Source organism: Choloepus didactylus, chromosome 2 (assembly GCF_015220235.1).
Source record: "Choloepus didactylus isolate mChoDid1 chromosome 2, mChoDid1.pri, whole genome shotgun sequence".
Classification (NCBI taxonomy): domain Eukaryota; kingdom Metazoa; phylum Chordata; class Mammalia; order Pilosa; family Megalonychidae; genus Choloepus; species Choloepus didactylus.
The window spans coordinates 212852648-212868535 of record NC_051308.1 but is presented as its reverse complement, the minus strand read 5'-3'; the positions used below and the strand labels follow the sequence as shown (position 1 = coordinate 212868535).

The 15888-nt window shown below is 52.6% G+C and overlaps 1 protein-coding gene across 2 annotated transcripts in view; it reads right to left on the bottom strand.

Annotated features, from left to right (window-relative positions):
• Positions 1–2190: 2190 nt before the first annotated feature.
• GRIK3 (glutamate ionotropic receptor kainate type subunit 3) overlaps positions 2191–15888 on the bottom strand; it is a 240097-nt gene continuing 226399 nt past the window's right edge. For both annotated transcript variants that reach the window (XM_037827695.1, XM_037827696.1), the window contains exons 13-15: positions 12142–12364; positions 11451–11701; positions 2191–8648 (exon numbers count right to left, since the gene is read on the bottom strand). In XM_037827695.1, coding sequence (XP_037683623.1) covers positions 8454–8648; positions 11451–11701; positions 12142–12364 — 669 coding nt within the window. In that variant the 3' untranslated portion in view covers positions 2191–8453. The remainder of the gene's footprint in view (positions 8649–11450; positions 11702–12141; positions 12365–15888) is intronic.

Here is a 15888-nt window from a genome sequence, read left to right as displayed (position 1 = left end):
AGCCCAGTACATTGCAACTAGGAGCCAATGTCCTGGTTCCTGGAGATAGGAGAGAGCATAAAGGACATGGACCAAGGAGAAACTGAGGCAGAAATGGCTGAGCTTAGAGCAACTGGGGCCTAGCTATAGCAGCCACAGCTGTCACTGCTCTCACTCCCAAGGCCTGGCCGTGTCCTGCTGCAGAAACCTCCTTCACATTCTTAAGGCCTGAGGCTGGTCCCCCTCCCCTACCTTCTTTGGGAAGCAGAGATTTCAGGGCCTCCCATCCTGCAGGGGCAGTCAAGGGGATGGGCACCAAAAAGGGGCAAAGTGGAGAGAGAATGTGTTTTGCAGTCCAGCAGCCCTGGTTTGGTCTTCTAACTCCATGTGTGGGATTCCACACTAACTAGCTGTGTGACCTTGGGCAAGTCCATTCACCTCTCTGATCCTTTGCTTCCTTAACTGTAAGATGGGTTATAACAGCATCTACCTCAGAGGGCACGGGGCAGTCAGTGGGAAAGTTGGCATAAAAAGGCTGGGCAGGGTGCTTGGCTGGTACTGAGAGCTTGGTAAGGTGAGCACCGTTTCTTTCCCTGGGGAGGGTACAGTGAATAGAGTAGAGACAGAGGCAGCTCTGTTATATTGCAGCTTTATTCTGGAGTCAAGCTCAGCACCATCTCCTGGCTGCCCCCCAACTGGGGGGCTCCTTGTAGCCTTCTAGAGACAGACACATGGACAGGCAGAGCTCAGTGCTCAGGAGGGTGGCGGGAGGAGATGGGTTCTGAAAGTCAGGGTCAGGGACTTCTCAGAGAGGCTGGGGTGGGGCAGGCAGGTTCTGTTCTCTCCTTGTCCACCCAGATACAATCAAGGTCACCCCACTATCCAGTAAGGGCCGAGATGACCCTCGTGCAGAGTCCAGAGTGGCCTAGATGGGCTGTAGGCCCTTGGGGGAAGGAATCTCACCTCACTGTTCTACCCCAGAGAAGACCCAGCACAGAACAGGTCTTGATTCTGCTGCTCTTCTAGCTGACTGGCAAACTTCGGGGTTCCTTGAGTTTTCTCTCACATGGCAATGCATATGGTAGCATCTTCTCCTTTCTCTTCCAGGTTCCATTGTCTTCCAGCTTCTGGCTGCTCCCATGGCTTCTATTTCTGTGTCCAGTTTCCTTTGCTTATAAGAACATCAGCCATTGGATTCAAGTCCCCTCATTCAGTTTGGGCACACCTTAACTAATAAAATCTTCAAAGCTCCTATTTACAAATGGGTTCCCACCCACAGGACCAGGGGTTGGGACCTGAACATGCCTTTTGTGGGGGACATGAGTTGATCCCCAACAGCTATGATTATGATGATGTCATAGGGGAGCCACAAAGGTTCTGGATGCAAATTAGTGTCTACAAATTAAATATGTCTGCATAGGACTTGGAAGGTGGGGGTCACCTTCCTGACCCCTCTCGGCAGTTCTGTCATGGGAACATGAGATTTTTTTCAGCAGCATCATTTCCATACCCATTTCCAACTTCCTGGGGATGAGAGGCAATCACGATGGTGGCCATAGTGGCAGTGGCTTCTCTATCCAGGTTTCCTGACCCCTGGATTGCAGCGCTGGTGTCTTGCCCTCACAGCTCTAGTGCCAGTCTCAGAGGTAGTTGCTCCTCCCCTGCTGGGTCATTTCTGCATTGTTCTGGGAGCCATTCCTGGAGGTCTGGCTTGGACCTTGCTTCCCTTCGCTTTTGTAAGCATCCAGATCCCTGTATTCAATTCTCCCTGCTTAAAATACCCCGCTCCCAACCCTGAAGGAGGTGAATAGTTTCCATCTCCAGAAAGTAACCAACTTAGAGCTTTCTCACCTCCAGTTTGAAAAAGCTCAGGTAAAGATCCCAAGCTGGCAAAGCTTGGATAAGATGCCCACTCAACCTCACCAACTGTGGCCAGGACAGGGTGACGTAAGGAAGTGGCAACTCCCCAGGTAGCTAATGAGTTGGGGAAGGACAGACACTACCCGCCCTCGATACCTGAACTTGGAAGCAGGAGCTTGATCTGGAGCCACCCACCTGCTCAGCACCAGGACGCAGTCAGCCCCGGAAAAAGACAGCACAACTTACCTGCCCTTTGCTCTCTGATTCCGTGGAGAGAAGAGACAAATAAAACCATCTCAAGGGGACCCCGTTTTCTAGAAACATTTCTTTATTTAAAATTTAAAACCATATTACTTCATACAGCAAACTGTGCACTTTGATATATCACAGTGTCTTAAAAAGGAAAATAATCGGATTTGTTTGGAAATTTATTTACATCAGCCTAGAATGATTGGCAAGTAACACAGTTACTATGAAACCCAAATTGTTACAAAATGTTTACAAAAAACTATATTCATAGAAATTCTGCATGTCCACAAAGGGCATCCCCTGAATGGCCCAGAGCCCAGTGTGTGGGGACCATGTTGAGTGGGAGGAGGGGGCGTCCAGGCACTCTGGTCTGGGCTGTGGGCAGGCCAGGGGTCTGGGAGGCCCAGGGTGCCGACTGGGGACTCAGGCCAGGGACTGGGAACCAAAGTCCCCACTCCGGAGGCCCAGGCAGAGGCGGGCTGGGGGCTTGGAGCACAGTGGCATGAGGACTCCTGGAGCCAGGACAGGACCGTCCTCAGGGGTCTGGATTCAGACTGTGCTCTGGCCAGGGGCCCAGAGGCAACCCAGAGTTGAGGAGCAAAACGGCCTGGCTGACGGGGCTGAAACCGAGGGTGGGCTAGTGAGCACACGCAGCCTTCTCCAGATCTTTGCTCCCTTGCTTGCTCCAGGGACACTCTGCTCCATGAGAGGGACGGGGCCACTAGCTAAAGGCCTGGCATTGTGGAGCACAGATGCCTCCAGGTGAGGCAGGACAGAGGTCTGCTGGCTCCTGGGGGGCAGGGTGGGGTGCTCTCTGCCCACTGCCCTGCTGGGGAAAATGCAGCAGGGGAGAGGAGGACAGACAGATGGCACTGGACTGTGGTTAGGATTGGAACCCTCTTGCCTCTCATCTTTTGCCCCTCATCACTGCCCTGCTCACATCTCTGGCTCCTTGGCTGTTTCCTGACGGTGGCCTCTGGGTCAGATGGGTCTATGGTGGTTGTCTGCAGTGGGGCATTACCAAGTCTACAGCTGCTTCCTAGAGGTCTTACAGTTTTGACCTGTGATCTGATGAAACAGTGGGGTGATCAAATCAGAGGTCCTCTGTTCTAGAGGCAGGGGGATGAGGGCAGGATCAGTAACCAAGGCCTCGGTACCTTTTGCTGGCAATGCCTTCAGGGTCATTTTCTTTAAAAACTGGCTTATTTTGCTGGCTGTGAGCTGTGCATGCCTTGGACCCGGGTAAGAATGTGAGGCAGAGGCCTTTACCTCTGGGGTGGGACAGGTGGAGCCTGAGAGCTACCTAGTGGCTGCAGACAGGTGTGAGAGCAGGTCTGGGAAGTGGCCCCCTCTCTCCAGCTCTTCTCCTCCCTCTTTGCTGCCCTGGGATCAGAGGGCATGATATTGGAACAGGAGCCAAGTACCTGCATGACCTTTCTTCCCAGATGCAGATCAAGCTGTCCCACCTGGGACAGACTCTCAGATGGAGACAAAGTCCCTGGGCCACTCCTGCCTCTCCCCCAGGAAGGCGCTGGCTGTGCAAAGCCTACCCAGCAGCCTCACGCGGTTCTGTCCTCTTCTTCAGGGTCTGAAGCTCTGATGTGCACAGAGCTTCCCCATCCCCACGGGGATCTCTGCAGCCCCTTCCCCAGGCAGCCTCTGTCCCACATTTAACAGCTGCAGCCCCTTCTCTCACCTGGTCCCCACCCACACTGGCTGGGTTGTGTACACTCCGTGTGCAGACGTGAGGGGAGGGGTGCGTATACACATGGGCTACAGGTCATATATACACTGTGCATATATATATATACAGTATATATATATTTTTACATTCATATATATATTGTACAGAACATTAACTTTCTACCAAAAACAGTTTTGTGACTTCACATATGACCTCAGCTCTGAAATTTTAACTCCAGGGCAAATCCAGGACTGAAATGAGGGCTTGATTCAAATGGGCACCGGGGAGAGAGGGCAGGGCCCTTCCACCGTGGTAAGCAGCCAGGCCCATTCCAGATGTGTTGACCCTGCCTGGGACTGTTACCGATATGTCTACACAGCTGGGTCCATTCCAGGTACCTAGCTAGAGTTGGGCTCCTTTCTTGCATCTGTCAATGGTGCTGAGCCCACATCGGTGTTTAAGTCCATATAGCTCTTTGTCCAAACCTCTTGGCCTTTCTCAGATGGTCCCACCCACACAAGGGCCACTCCAGATGTGGGCCAGTGAGTTTGGCTGTTTTTGGACGTTTGTGCATCTAGATGGGAATGGCTTGGGGCAAGGTCAACTTCATGCTGAGCAATGAAGAGGCAACTGTAAAACCCCCCAACAGCACCCTCTTGAAAAAGAGGCAGGGAGGGGAGCTTCTGACTGTTCTTGGTGGGTTTGTGCCTGGTCTGACTTCTGTTCTCTGCGAGTTAAAGGAGGGGGTAGCAACTCCCAACTGTTGGGAGACTTCCCCTATCCTGCCAGACCCCTCCCTTATCCTGGGCGAGGATTTACATCTCTCGGTGACCCAGGGCACTGGGGAGGGATCCAGGTGTGCTCTTCCAGTTGAGGCAGAGACTTGGTTGTGAGATTTGGGGGCTTGTCTGCCCCCCAGAGATTCAGAGTCCCACTCATTGGTCAAGGAGGCATTTCCAACATTTTGAGAGATACTGGCAGAGTGTGGTCACCTGAACAGTGTGAAAGCCCTCAGGATTTTCTTATCTGTCCACAGAGAAACCAGCAAAAGGTCAAGGAGAGAGGCACAAGAAGGACTCACTGTCCAAACGCCCTGGGAACCTGGCAGAGGGTCTCTTCACTGCTGCCCCTAAATTGGCCAGCCTGGGCAGGTCAAGAGGAGGCAGTGGCATCTTGAGATGTGAAGTGCGGGTGGAGGTGGGGACACTCCTCTACTCAGGGACTGGAAAGGAACAGGTCAACACCTTCTCAGGCAAGTCCCATCTTCTGCCCCATCCAAACCAACTTCTCTACTTTCTATCACCAGCATCCACCAACCTCAGCAACCCTGTGTGTGACTCCAGTGACTGGACAGCTCTACTCCACACTCACTGGCGGGGCAAGCCTAAATTTAATCCCCCAAGATCTGCTCCACTGGGAACACCTTCTCCTTTCCCCTGCCCCAGATCACAGACATAGAGATGCCATCCAGAGTGATCTGGAGGGACATGGTGCAGGCTATGGGTGGAAGTGGCCTCCAAGCACCCAGAATGTTGAGCTGGTTTCAAAGACTAACACAGGTCATCAGCCAGACATTGAGCATTAGCCACACATACAGAAGTAAGGCTTGAACAGGAGGCACAATCAGGCAGCAGACATCCCAACCCTGTTAGGCATCTATAAATCATTTCAGTACCTTGTGGGGGACTGATATAACTGAATTGTGCCTCTGATTCTCCACCATCTGCCTACCCCAGGGCACTTCCTTTTCTTCGTTCCATCACAATCTACAAACGTGCATAGCTTCAGCATCATGCACAGGTGCATGCACACGTGTGTGACAGGAGCGTGGATGTGGGTGTGTGCTATCAAATTAGACTGGACAAAGTAAGACAGTGGTCAATAACTGTGGTTAGTGAGAGCAAATTGGCAAATGCCTTCAATAGAATCCTGTTATCCAGGAACTGTGAAAACATGTTTTCCCCTTCAAATCAGAATCTCCACCTAGAGCAAAGGAGTCACAGCTGTAATCCCTGAAGGGTTTCACCCCCACTTGGACAGTTTCCTGTGTGTGTGCCTGTACAACCTTGGCAAGTCCTCATGACAAATGACATCTCCCCATGACCGAAGTGCAAACAGACCCTGATTCCCTGCCTTACTGATTGTCCGTCCCTGCTTCCACTGTGAGCTGGAACATATGTATGTATCTGATTACATGGATGTGTGTGAGCACACTCACACTCTCAAACTCCAGTTCCACATGGCTTCTCATGTACAGCATGCATTGCCCAGGCTGCATGTTTGTCTGGTTCTGTCCTCCACCCCCGGCTCTCCACTGCTTACACGAGCCCACACACACTTGTGCACATACGCTCACCCATGGATCCCTTGATAACATGGCTTTTCTTCTTACATGTATTTGGCTCTGCTGCAGGCTTTATCCTGTCCTCCACCCTCTGCCATTCAGTGAATGCACACACATACAAAAGCACACACAGCCATGCATGCGTGTATACATATTGTACTCACCAGAACCCCATTATGAAACGGCTTCTCCCGTTTTTACATGTGTGGGGCTCTGCTGCATGTCTAGATTTGTCTCCCACATCCCTGATTCACACACATGCATGCACACCCACACATATGTCAGAACCCAAAGGATTTCCCTATTATTGCATACCCTGGACTATTGTATGTCCAAATCTGCCTCTATTTCCAGCCCCCAAAGCTCAAACACACAGACAAATATGCACACAACCACACACGCACTTCTACACCCAGAAGCTCAAGACAGCATGGCTTTTCCTACCATGGCATGCACTGGGCTATGCTGCATGCCTGGCACAGTTTTTTCCATGCACGGAGCTGTTGGAGCTGCTGTGATTCTGGGAACCAGTTAGTTTGGTCCTGCAGCTCACAGTTTGGAGAAGGGACAATATTTACCACAAGAGCTCACTGTGGTCTCCTACTTTGGGAGTCCCTGGGGGAAGTGAGAGACTATCCTCCACCCCAGCTGAGAAGGCCCCTGAGATCCAAAGGCATCTCTTCCCTAAGCAGGCTCCCCGTGCAGAAACAGGAGAGAGGTGGGAGAGGAGTGGCTGGTGTCCCCTGGTTCCTTGCCCAGAATCTCCAGCCCTCAAAGGCCCTCTCCCTTGGCCACAGGAAGCCCTGTGGGCCCCATCATGTTCTCTATAAGGACACTTTGTTCCTAATTCTTCCATGTCTTTCTTGTTCTGGAATCTTAAAGTTGCAGACCTCTAGAGCATCCCAGTTAGGTGGCACCCATGGATCATCTGGTCCAACCCCTTACCTGCTGCTCCTCCTCTGCTGTCTTCCCCAAGCCCCACAAGGTCATAGCTGCTCTGGACAAGAGACAAGGGACCAGGATGGCCTTGTGCCTCTGAGTGGGGTCTTTGGTTAATTCTCCAGGAGGCAGCTTCTCCCTCCCCACCCTTGGGGCCTTTGGCAGCTATGATATTCTGCCCCTGAAAACTTTCTTTCTCCTGGGGAGCTTCTTTAGGTTTGGCAAGTCTAGGAGGCCAGGGGCTCTTTGGGTTGCCTTTGGTTTCCTCACCTGCCCCAAAGTTGGCTCAAGTTGTGGGACACTGATCCCTCCTTTAAGGAGGGATGAGCTGGCTTCTAATTCAACCTAGACAAGGCTCCTCTCCTTTTTCCAAGATGACAGGGAGGCCAAGGTCAACTGGCCAGGAATGGAGAGTTGCTGATGAGTTGATGGCAAAGAGCCCAAGCTCCTAAATGCCAACAGGGTTTAGAAAATAGCTTGGCACCCAGCAAGGTAAGATCCATTGTCTTGAGGGCCTCGGGGACTTCCAAGTAATCCACTGTTCCTCTGCTGGGCCTCAAATATCGGCTGAGTCTCTGGGCATCCTCTATGAGAAATTTAAGGGGGTTCTTGCTCCCCTAGTGGGAAAGTGGAGAAGAATTTGTCATAACCACTCCTCCATTTATACTCCCAGAGACCTTCCCAGAGGAGTGGAAGCATTTGGGACATTGTCCAAGAGTTCAAAATAGCAACCTCTGTCTGTGACATTCTCCTCTCTCCTATGCCCCAAGCCCTCTCCTGTTTTCCTCTATGGGGTTCTCTGCCTTCAACTTTGCCAAGACAGGGGCTTCCATGGGTGGTTCCAAGTCCAGAGGGGCAGGACCATGTGAGCAGCCCCCAAGGGATGAAGCCTTCCTTCTGCCCAGGCGAGGGGGGCGGTCATCCCTCGTCTTCAGCTCCCATCGGCAGCCACACAGTAATGTCCTTAAGGTTTGTGACTCTGGTTTCATGGTCAAGCTCTGGGAGATCTGGGCTTATGGAGAAGGAGTGGACATATAAGAGTTGTTTCCCATTTTCTTTGGCCTCTGCAGGGCTGTGGCAGAAACTTCTGAATCCAGAGGAGAGTTGAGGGGCAGGTGGGTTTGGCCTGAGAGAGGCATGTGCTTCCTTTGGCCGTTGCTGTCCTGGTTGGCAGCTTTAGAAATCCACAGAAGAAACAAGAGGAGAATGAAGCCCAAGCAGCTGGCCTGAGGGCCTGCTGGTTTCCTGGTAGGTTAAGGGCACAGGGGTTCCTGGCCCAACAGGCAGGCCGCAGCTCAGGTCCTCAAGCCCAGTGTGGGGACAGGGGACATCCTACCAATCTCCTTTACCTTCCTCTGCTCTGCCCCCAGGCCTCTGGGGAACCCATCCCGCCCATGCCTAGGGGAACACAGGGGCCAGTGACGTGCTGCAGGTCATGCTGTCCTTGCCCGGAAGCCGGCGATCATTGAACGTGTGCATGTTGATGACAGCGTCAGTCTTGACCATCATGGGAGGCTGTGGCTTGTGCTTGACCCGCCGCTGGCAGGTGAGGGAGAAACGGATCTCATCGGCCACGGTGCTGCAGAAGGACCGCTGGGGTGGGGGTGGGGGTGGGAGAGAAAGGGGTGCACAGGTGAGGCCTGGTCCTGCTCCTCCAGCCAACTCCCCCCTTTCTTCCAGAGCCTGTACTAAGGCCACCCCATCTTTCTAGCACCTTCACCCCACTCCACCTTCTGCACAATGACTATCAGTGTGTAGAGTGGTCTGCAAAGTGCCACATTCTCTTTTGGAAGCTAAGTAAGGTAGATAGGGCAGGTATGATCATCTTATGCCCATCTTACAGAAGAGGAAACTGAGACTCAGGGAGGGGAAGGGACTTATCCAGGGTCATGCAAGAGCTAGAGCCAGGATGCAAATCGCTGCCCTCTGTTCTCATGAGGCTTTCAGTGCCCCTTCTCTCCTCCCTTCTGCATCCAACCCTGCCTCAGGGCGGCTCAGGTCTCAAGAGTTGTTTACCCCCTTGCCACCCAAAGTGTGATCAGAGGACCACCTGCATCACTGTCACCTGGAAGCTGGTTAGAAATGCAGAATCACGGGCTCCTCCCAGGATTGCTGCATCAGAATCTGCATTTTAACCAGATCGTGTTTACCTGTCTGATTTTCCCCATTTAGACTCTGAGAGCAGGAACCAGCCAGTTTCATCCTCGTGAGCCCTCCCTCAGCACAGGGTCTGATGAATGGATGGATAACCCTTCTCCTGAAAGAGCTTCCAACTGAAGGGGAAGCAACTCAGGAAAGCCCAGCACATGTTTCTCACGGTAAGCCCTTGGGAGGCAGGTGCCTGCAGGGCTCTTGGGTGGCAGTGGCCTCCTTCTGGCCAAGGTCCCTGTGAGTGGCCAAGAGGGTGATGGCAGAAGTGCAGTGCTGCCTTCTGGGATCTGATGGTGGTGGCTTCTATGAGACCAACTGCCCGACAGTGTCCTGCAGCTTGTAGGGGGCAGAGGCAAGAAGGCCAAGGGGAGTTTTTGATGCCCTTATTTACCCAGTTGGACTGTTACCCAGACTGCTTGTGTGCAGGTCCTATGGTGCAGGGGTCTGGGGCCTGGCTTTGAATTCTGGCTCCACCTCTTACCAACTGTGACCTCTCTAAGCCTCCCCCTTCCTCACCTACTAAATGCAGAATACCATCCCTCCTCATGTATTTATTCAGACCCTATTATGTGCCAGGTGCTGTTCTAGGCATTAGACAGACAGTGGTGAAGAAGACATAAGGTTCCAACCCTCAGGGAGCTTATGGTCTAATGATGGGATGGAAACAACACACGTGAAGGAATAAATGATTTCAGAGAGTGATAATACTATGAAGAGAGCAAAGCAGTGCAATGGGATAGAGAGAGGTTAGGAGTGGGGATGGGTGGAGAAGCCTCTCTGAGGAAGCGACATTTGAGCTGAAACCTGAATGACTAGCAGGTGCCAAGAAAACAGCTCTCTGGGGGAACAGCATTCCAGGCGGATATGACAGCAGGTGCAAAGGCCCTGAGGCAGAAATGCGCTTGGTGCATTAAGGACTAGAAAGGAAGCTGGTGTTGGGGGAGCAGAGCGAAGGAGGAGAAGGTGGGAAGGAGGCTGTCAGAGAGGTAGACAAGGGTCAGGGCCAGTGGCACATCTTGGTGGTGGTGTGGAATTTGGTGCTCATTCCACTTTCCCATATTTACTATTACAGTGAAGACTAATTTATTTAACCATTCCCTATTGTTAGACACTGAGGCACCCCCCATTTTTTCATGTTATAATTAACACATCAACAAGCATCCTCATAAACAAAATTGCACATATCCATGACTACTTCCATAGGGTGCATTTCTGAACGTGCAAGCTGACTCGTCAAATCAGATGGGTATGTTTAAAGACTCCGAATGTACTTCCAGAAATGTACCATTAGACTCCCCTCAGCAATACTGGAAAGTGAACCTGTCCTTACACCCATACTAAGTGGGTATTATCTTCACTCCCTCATCTTTGTTCATTCAGACTTCTGGGTTTTAAAGGATTCCCTTCCATTTTTGATGGATGTATAAGCTGCCTCTTTTGAATGGTCCCTCCACGTATGATTTAACTGGATTCTCCATCTACCCTGGACCTTCAAGCCTTTGAACTTCTTTGTGAGAGGGGCAGCCCCCAGCCCAGGGGCCCTCAACTCAGGTGCCTATTAGAATTACCCTGTACACTTTCTTAAAACACCAGTGCCAGGCTCCACCACAGATCAGTTAAAGCAGAGTCTCTGCGAGTGAGGCCAGGCCTTTAAAGAATCCTCTCCTTGGGACTGTAATTTGCAGCCGAGGCTCAGAACCCAGCCACACTTAAATTAATCCGACAGGCTGAGCCTAGGCCTGCCATCTGCATACTCGGGCAGGCAGTCTTAACTCTTTTCTTTTGTAAGCTTTTCATTGTGAAAAACTTCAAACCTGTGCAGAAGGTAGAGAGAACAGCCTAATGAACCTCTCTGTAACCAGCACCCAGCATCAATGACTCCCTGGAGGGTTTCAGGCAGGGATGACATGGTTTGAATTAGGGGTTTAAGAGGGTGCTGGCTGCTGCATGGAGGGTGGATGGTGGGGAGCCTGGTGAAGCAGGAAGGCCAGGCTGGAGACTGGTGTCTGGTCCAGGCCAGAGATGGTGGGGGTGTGGCCTAGTGGGGAGCTGCGGTGATGGGAGCCCTGGGTGCAGAGGCTGCGCAGCAGGCCTTCCTGGGGCACGGGATGCGGGGTGGGCTCTCGGGAGGATGAGCTGAGACACCTCAGGGAGGCTGGCACATGGGAGATGGGAACCAGCACACAGGCCCTTCTTCCCCCTCCTTCCCTTTCCCGCAAGACCCCCCCCATTCTTGGGGGTCACCTGCTCTCGTTCTGCTGTTTTGCGGAGCTTGTACACAAACTCGCCCACGGCCACCAACACGGACAGAATCAGCCCAGCAGCCAGGACGATGAAGAGGCCCCCGATCTTCTGGATGCCCAGGGCACTGGCCTCTTTGTTCTCCTCCTCAGGACAGCCACTGCCCCGCCACCACTTCTCCTTCATGATGTGCAGCTTGTCCTCCTCCTGCAGCTGCAGGATGGCGATGGTGATCTTGTCCCGGTACGGGGACCCTGGGGAGGGGACAGGGGGTCCCAGCTGTCAGTGGCATTTGATCAGCTGCCAGCCCCCATCGTCACCCCTCCTGGGAAGCTCATATAAGTGGGGGGGGGGGAGCCTTCCCTCTAAATGTATGTAGGGTAACTGGGTGGGAGGAAGCGTTCTGATTCTGCCCTCGAATACCTGCCCCACTATGGCCTTGGAGGGTAACCTAGGATATCCGGCTGCATCAACAGGGGTGGGGTGAGGGAGCCCGAGACTGACCTCCCCCACTTTGTGTTTGTCCCAGGGTGGTCCCATCCCTGGGTCTCTTGGCAGAGCAAACGCCAACTTTCTAGGCCGGGTGGAATGAGCCGTGGAGGGAGCAGATGGCTGCATGCACGCACGGGTGTGTGGAGAACCTCGCTCGCCATCCTCTGGGCCCCCGCGCCCCCCGCCTGCAGCCCTGGCTCACCCATGGGCGTGCCGATGCCGTAGCCCTTGGAGTCGATGAGGCCCCCGATCTGGGTGAGGTTGCAGTTCCTCTGGGTGATGTACTCGATGGTGGTGGACTCCATGAGCAGCGCGTAGTCTGCCGTCAGTGCCCTCTGGACGCCCTCCTCGTTGTTCTTCACCAGCGCAGAGGGCTTGCTGCTCATGAAGGCCCACATCTTCTCGAAGGTGGAGATCTTGGATTTCTGCGGGGAGGGGGGATGCAGGCGCAGCTCCTGAGCACCCCAGGGAGCGAGCCCCGCGCCCCTCGCTTGGCGGGATGTGGCCACAATCCCCGGGGTGAGGGAGTGTCACCCATCACTCAGATGGGGAAACTGAGGTTCTGGGAGAGAACAGGTTCCCAAACACACATAGCAGGGAGTGAAAAAGCCCAGATTCAGACTCAGGTCCACCTTCCTGGAAACCCCTGGCTCTCTGCCATGGCACAAGTGTGTTTTTTTCAGGCTGACTTTTGAAAAATGAATTTTCTTCCTCTGACATTTATTAAACAATGACCATGTGCAGACTTTGTTCTAAGGGCTTTGCTGGTATTAAAACATAGATTCTTCACAGTGACCACAGGAGGGAGGTACCATAATTAGCTCCATTTTACAGATTGGGAAACTGAGGCACAGTTAAGTAACTTGCCTAAGGCTCCTAACTGCTCAGCTGCACTGCCTCACAAGGGCCGATGTGGGTGGCAGAGCAGGGATGCTGATGAGGGCAACGCTCGGTGACTTCTGGGCCCCACACCCTCCTGCTTCAACCAAAGCAGCCCCCCCTTTATTCATTCTATGTTTCAGGGGACTATTTTGTTTGAAGCAAGGGTTGAGGGTTGCTGTCTGCTCTGCTCCATTACAGTGAGAGAGAAGCAGGGTGAGACTTGCAGAGGAGGAGAGATGTGGGGGCAGCTAGAGCAGGTGGTCTGCAGGTCCCTTGCTCCCTAACCATGGCTGTCCCAGGGTCAAGGCCATAGGGTCCTGGGCTGGAACCTGTGTCCCTAAGACCTGACCTAGGAGGTGGGCTGTGGTGCCTGCCCCTCCTGGCTAGGGAGAGTCAGAGATGGAGCTAGGGCCAGGAGAGAGAAGGGCCAGGGCTGAGTGGTCCTTCCTGCCTGGGAGGACTGGCAGGGCAGCACATGTGGCCTTTGCGAGATTCTCTGGGAACTGGGTGCCTGCCAGCTGCCTGCTCTCATCGATCCCAGGGGAGCAGGTGGCTGGCAGGTACCATTGTACTCAGCTGTTTCCAAGTCTGGCTGTGCCTGTCTGTGATGTCAGCCTGTCTGACTGGCACCAGCTCAGCTCTGGTGTGCGTGATGGCATGGGTGTGCTTCAACAGGCTAGCGTGGAGCTACGGGATGGGCAGGGGACAGGAAGATGCACCTGCAGAAGTGGGTGAGGTGAAACCTGGGGAGGAAAGTCTACTTTCTGTTCTCCAGGTGCTTTATAGCTCTGGTAAGGACTATCACCTCCAAATCTGTTCCTGGAGATCCACGCACACCTGGGGAGGGGGCAGCGAGGGCAGGAGGGAACCCTGAAGCAGCAGGCAGGCCCCCTGTTTGGAACTCCCGCTGAGTCTGGAATCAGTTGAGCACCAGGGCTGTCTCCTTTGGACATAAGGCCTGGGAATCCTCACAGACAAGCTGCCTAATTTGAAATTTATCTGCCCCAAAGCCAAAGGTGTGGAAGGGTGCAAACTGCCCAGGAGCCCTCAGTGGGCTGTCCCCAGCTCCTCCTGGTCCTCAGACTGTCCTACTTTTCAGCTACTCCTGCTCTCCAGTTACTCGAACTCCACAGCTACTCTCTTACCTCTGCAGCTCTTGCCTCCAGATATTCCATCTTCCCAGCTAGTCTTCCATCCTGGCTTCTCCTCCTGCTCCAGATGCTCTCCCATTTCCACTGACTTGGGTCTCCAGAGGCTCTCCTACCCAGCCACTCTTCCAAATATTTCTGATTTCCAGATCTTCCCACTCCCCAGATATTTCTTATTTTCTAGATATTTCTGATATCCAGACCTTCCAATTTCTTTTAGTCCCTCAGTTCTGTTCTCACTCAGCTACTCCACCTCCCCAGTTTCCCTCCGTGGCGGGCAGGTTCTAAAGGACTCTCAGTGATACTCACCTCCTGGTATTCAAGGCCGTATGTGATCCCTGCCCCTCAAGTGTGGTAAGTGTGGGCTGGACCTAGCGACTTGTTTCTAACTCCCCCCAAAGGTGATGGGATGTCACTTTGGAGATGAGGTTACAAGAGACCGTGACCTCTGTCTTGCTTGCACTCCCTCTGGCTCCTCTGCTACTCCCTTTCTGCTGGCTCTGATGGATGCTGCCATGTCGTGAGTGGAGAGGCCCCCACTGCAAGGGACCGAGAGCAGTCAGCAAATAAATGAAGCCCTACTTCAACCCAGGGGGGAACTGAGTCCAGCCAAGAACCGTGTGAGTGAGCTTGGAAGCCAAGCATGGAGATGACCAGAACTTTGGGGGAGGCCCTGAGCCAGAAACTGAGAGATAATGAATGCGGCTGTTTTAAGACACTAAATTTTGGGGGATTTTGTTACCTGGCATTAGATAACTAACATACCCTCTCATTTATGTACACCTATAAGCTACTTCTCTTCACAGTATAGTTGCTTTCTCAGCTATTCATCAATTCCAGCTATTTCTATAATCAGACTATCCAAGCCTAACCATCCTGGTGTCACCAGACACACATGCTCCACAGAATCCTGGTTATTGAAACCTAAGTACTATTCTCCCTTCAGTCACTCCAGCTCCCCAGTTACTTTCCCATCCCAGTCTCCTCTGCTCTCCAAATTCTCCCTCTTCAACCAAAGGTGGGAGTGTGGGGTAGATGAGGCAATCAGGGCCCCCTTAAACCTCCTAATGCATCTACCCATTAAACCCTAGATCAATTGATTGATCCATCCATCCTTCCATTCATCTGTTCACGGTCTCCTCCACTCCCCCCTTTCATATATTAATAAATTCAACCAACTATCTCTTACCTATTTATACATCTATCCATCCATCTTTCCAACTATCTGTTCATCTATCCATCCTCCTACCTAACTATCCATCCAACCCACCCATCTTACCAACTCACTCTTCCATGCAACCAGTCATCCATCCAGTAAATCTTGAGCCTTGGCAAAAGTCACTTGCCAATGGGCCACTCAATGCCCCTTCTGTACCAGAATGGGATGAGAATTTCCATTTCTCCAAACTCCTCCCTGCCCCCTCATCCCATTCCTTCTGTACACAGGCCTGCCTGACACCAAAACATATGTTCTTTCCAGTAACACCACACCATAAATGGTAACAGAAATTTCAGTCAAGGGGAGTGTTGAGGCAGATGGGCTTTGAGGAGAGACACATGAAAGCCTCCAGCGGGTAAAGGGATTGAATGATGAAGATGGGAAAGAAATCCGAGAGCTCAGGCCAGTCAAAATGGGAGGTGACAAGGCATGAAATATCACCCTGGCTGTGATGCTGATTTCAAGAGGTTCTGCTCTCCAGCTCCACTGTTGATAAATTCACCACCTCCATCGCTTTTAGGCAGATTGGCCTAAGATCGGCTTTTTGATAATGGCCACCACTAGTCCCTGTCCTGTATCTTAGGGCCCCCATTCTCAACAACATCTGCTCAGGGTCTCTGATTCCCTTTGAGTCCCATCTTTCTGTCCTTGAGTGATTCTGTGGCAAACCCTTGAAAAGCTTCCCTCTGGCATGTCTGAG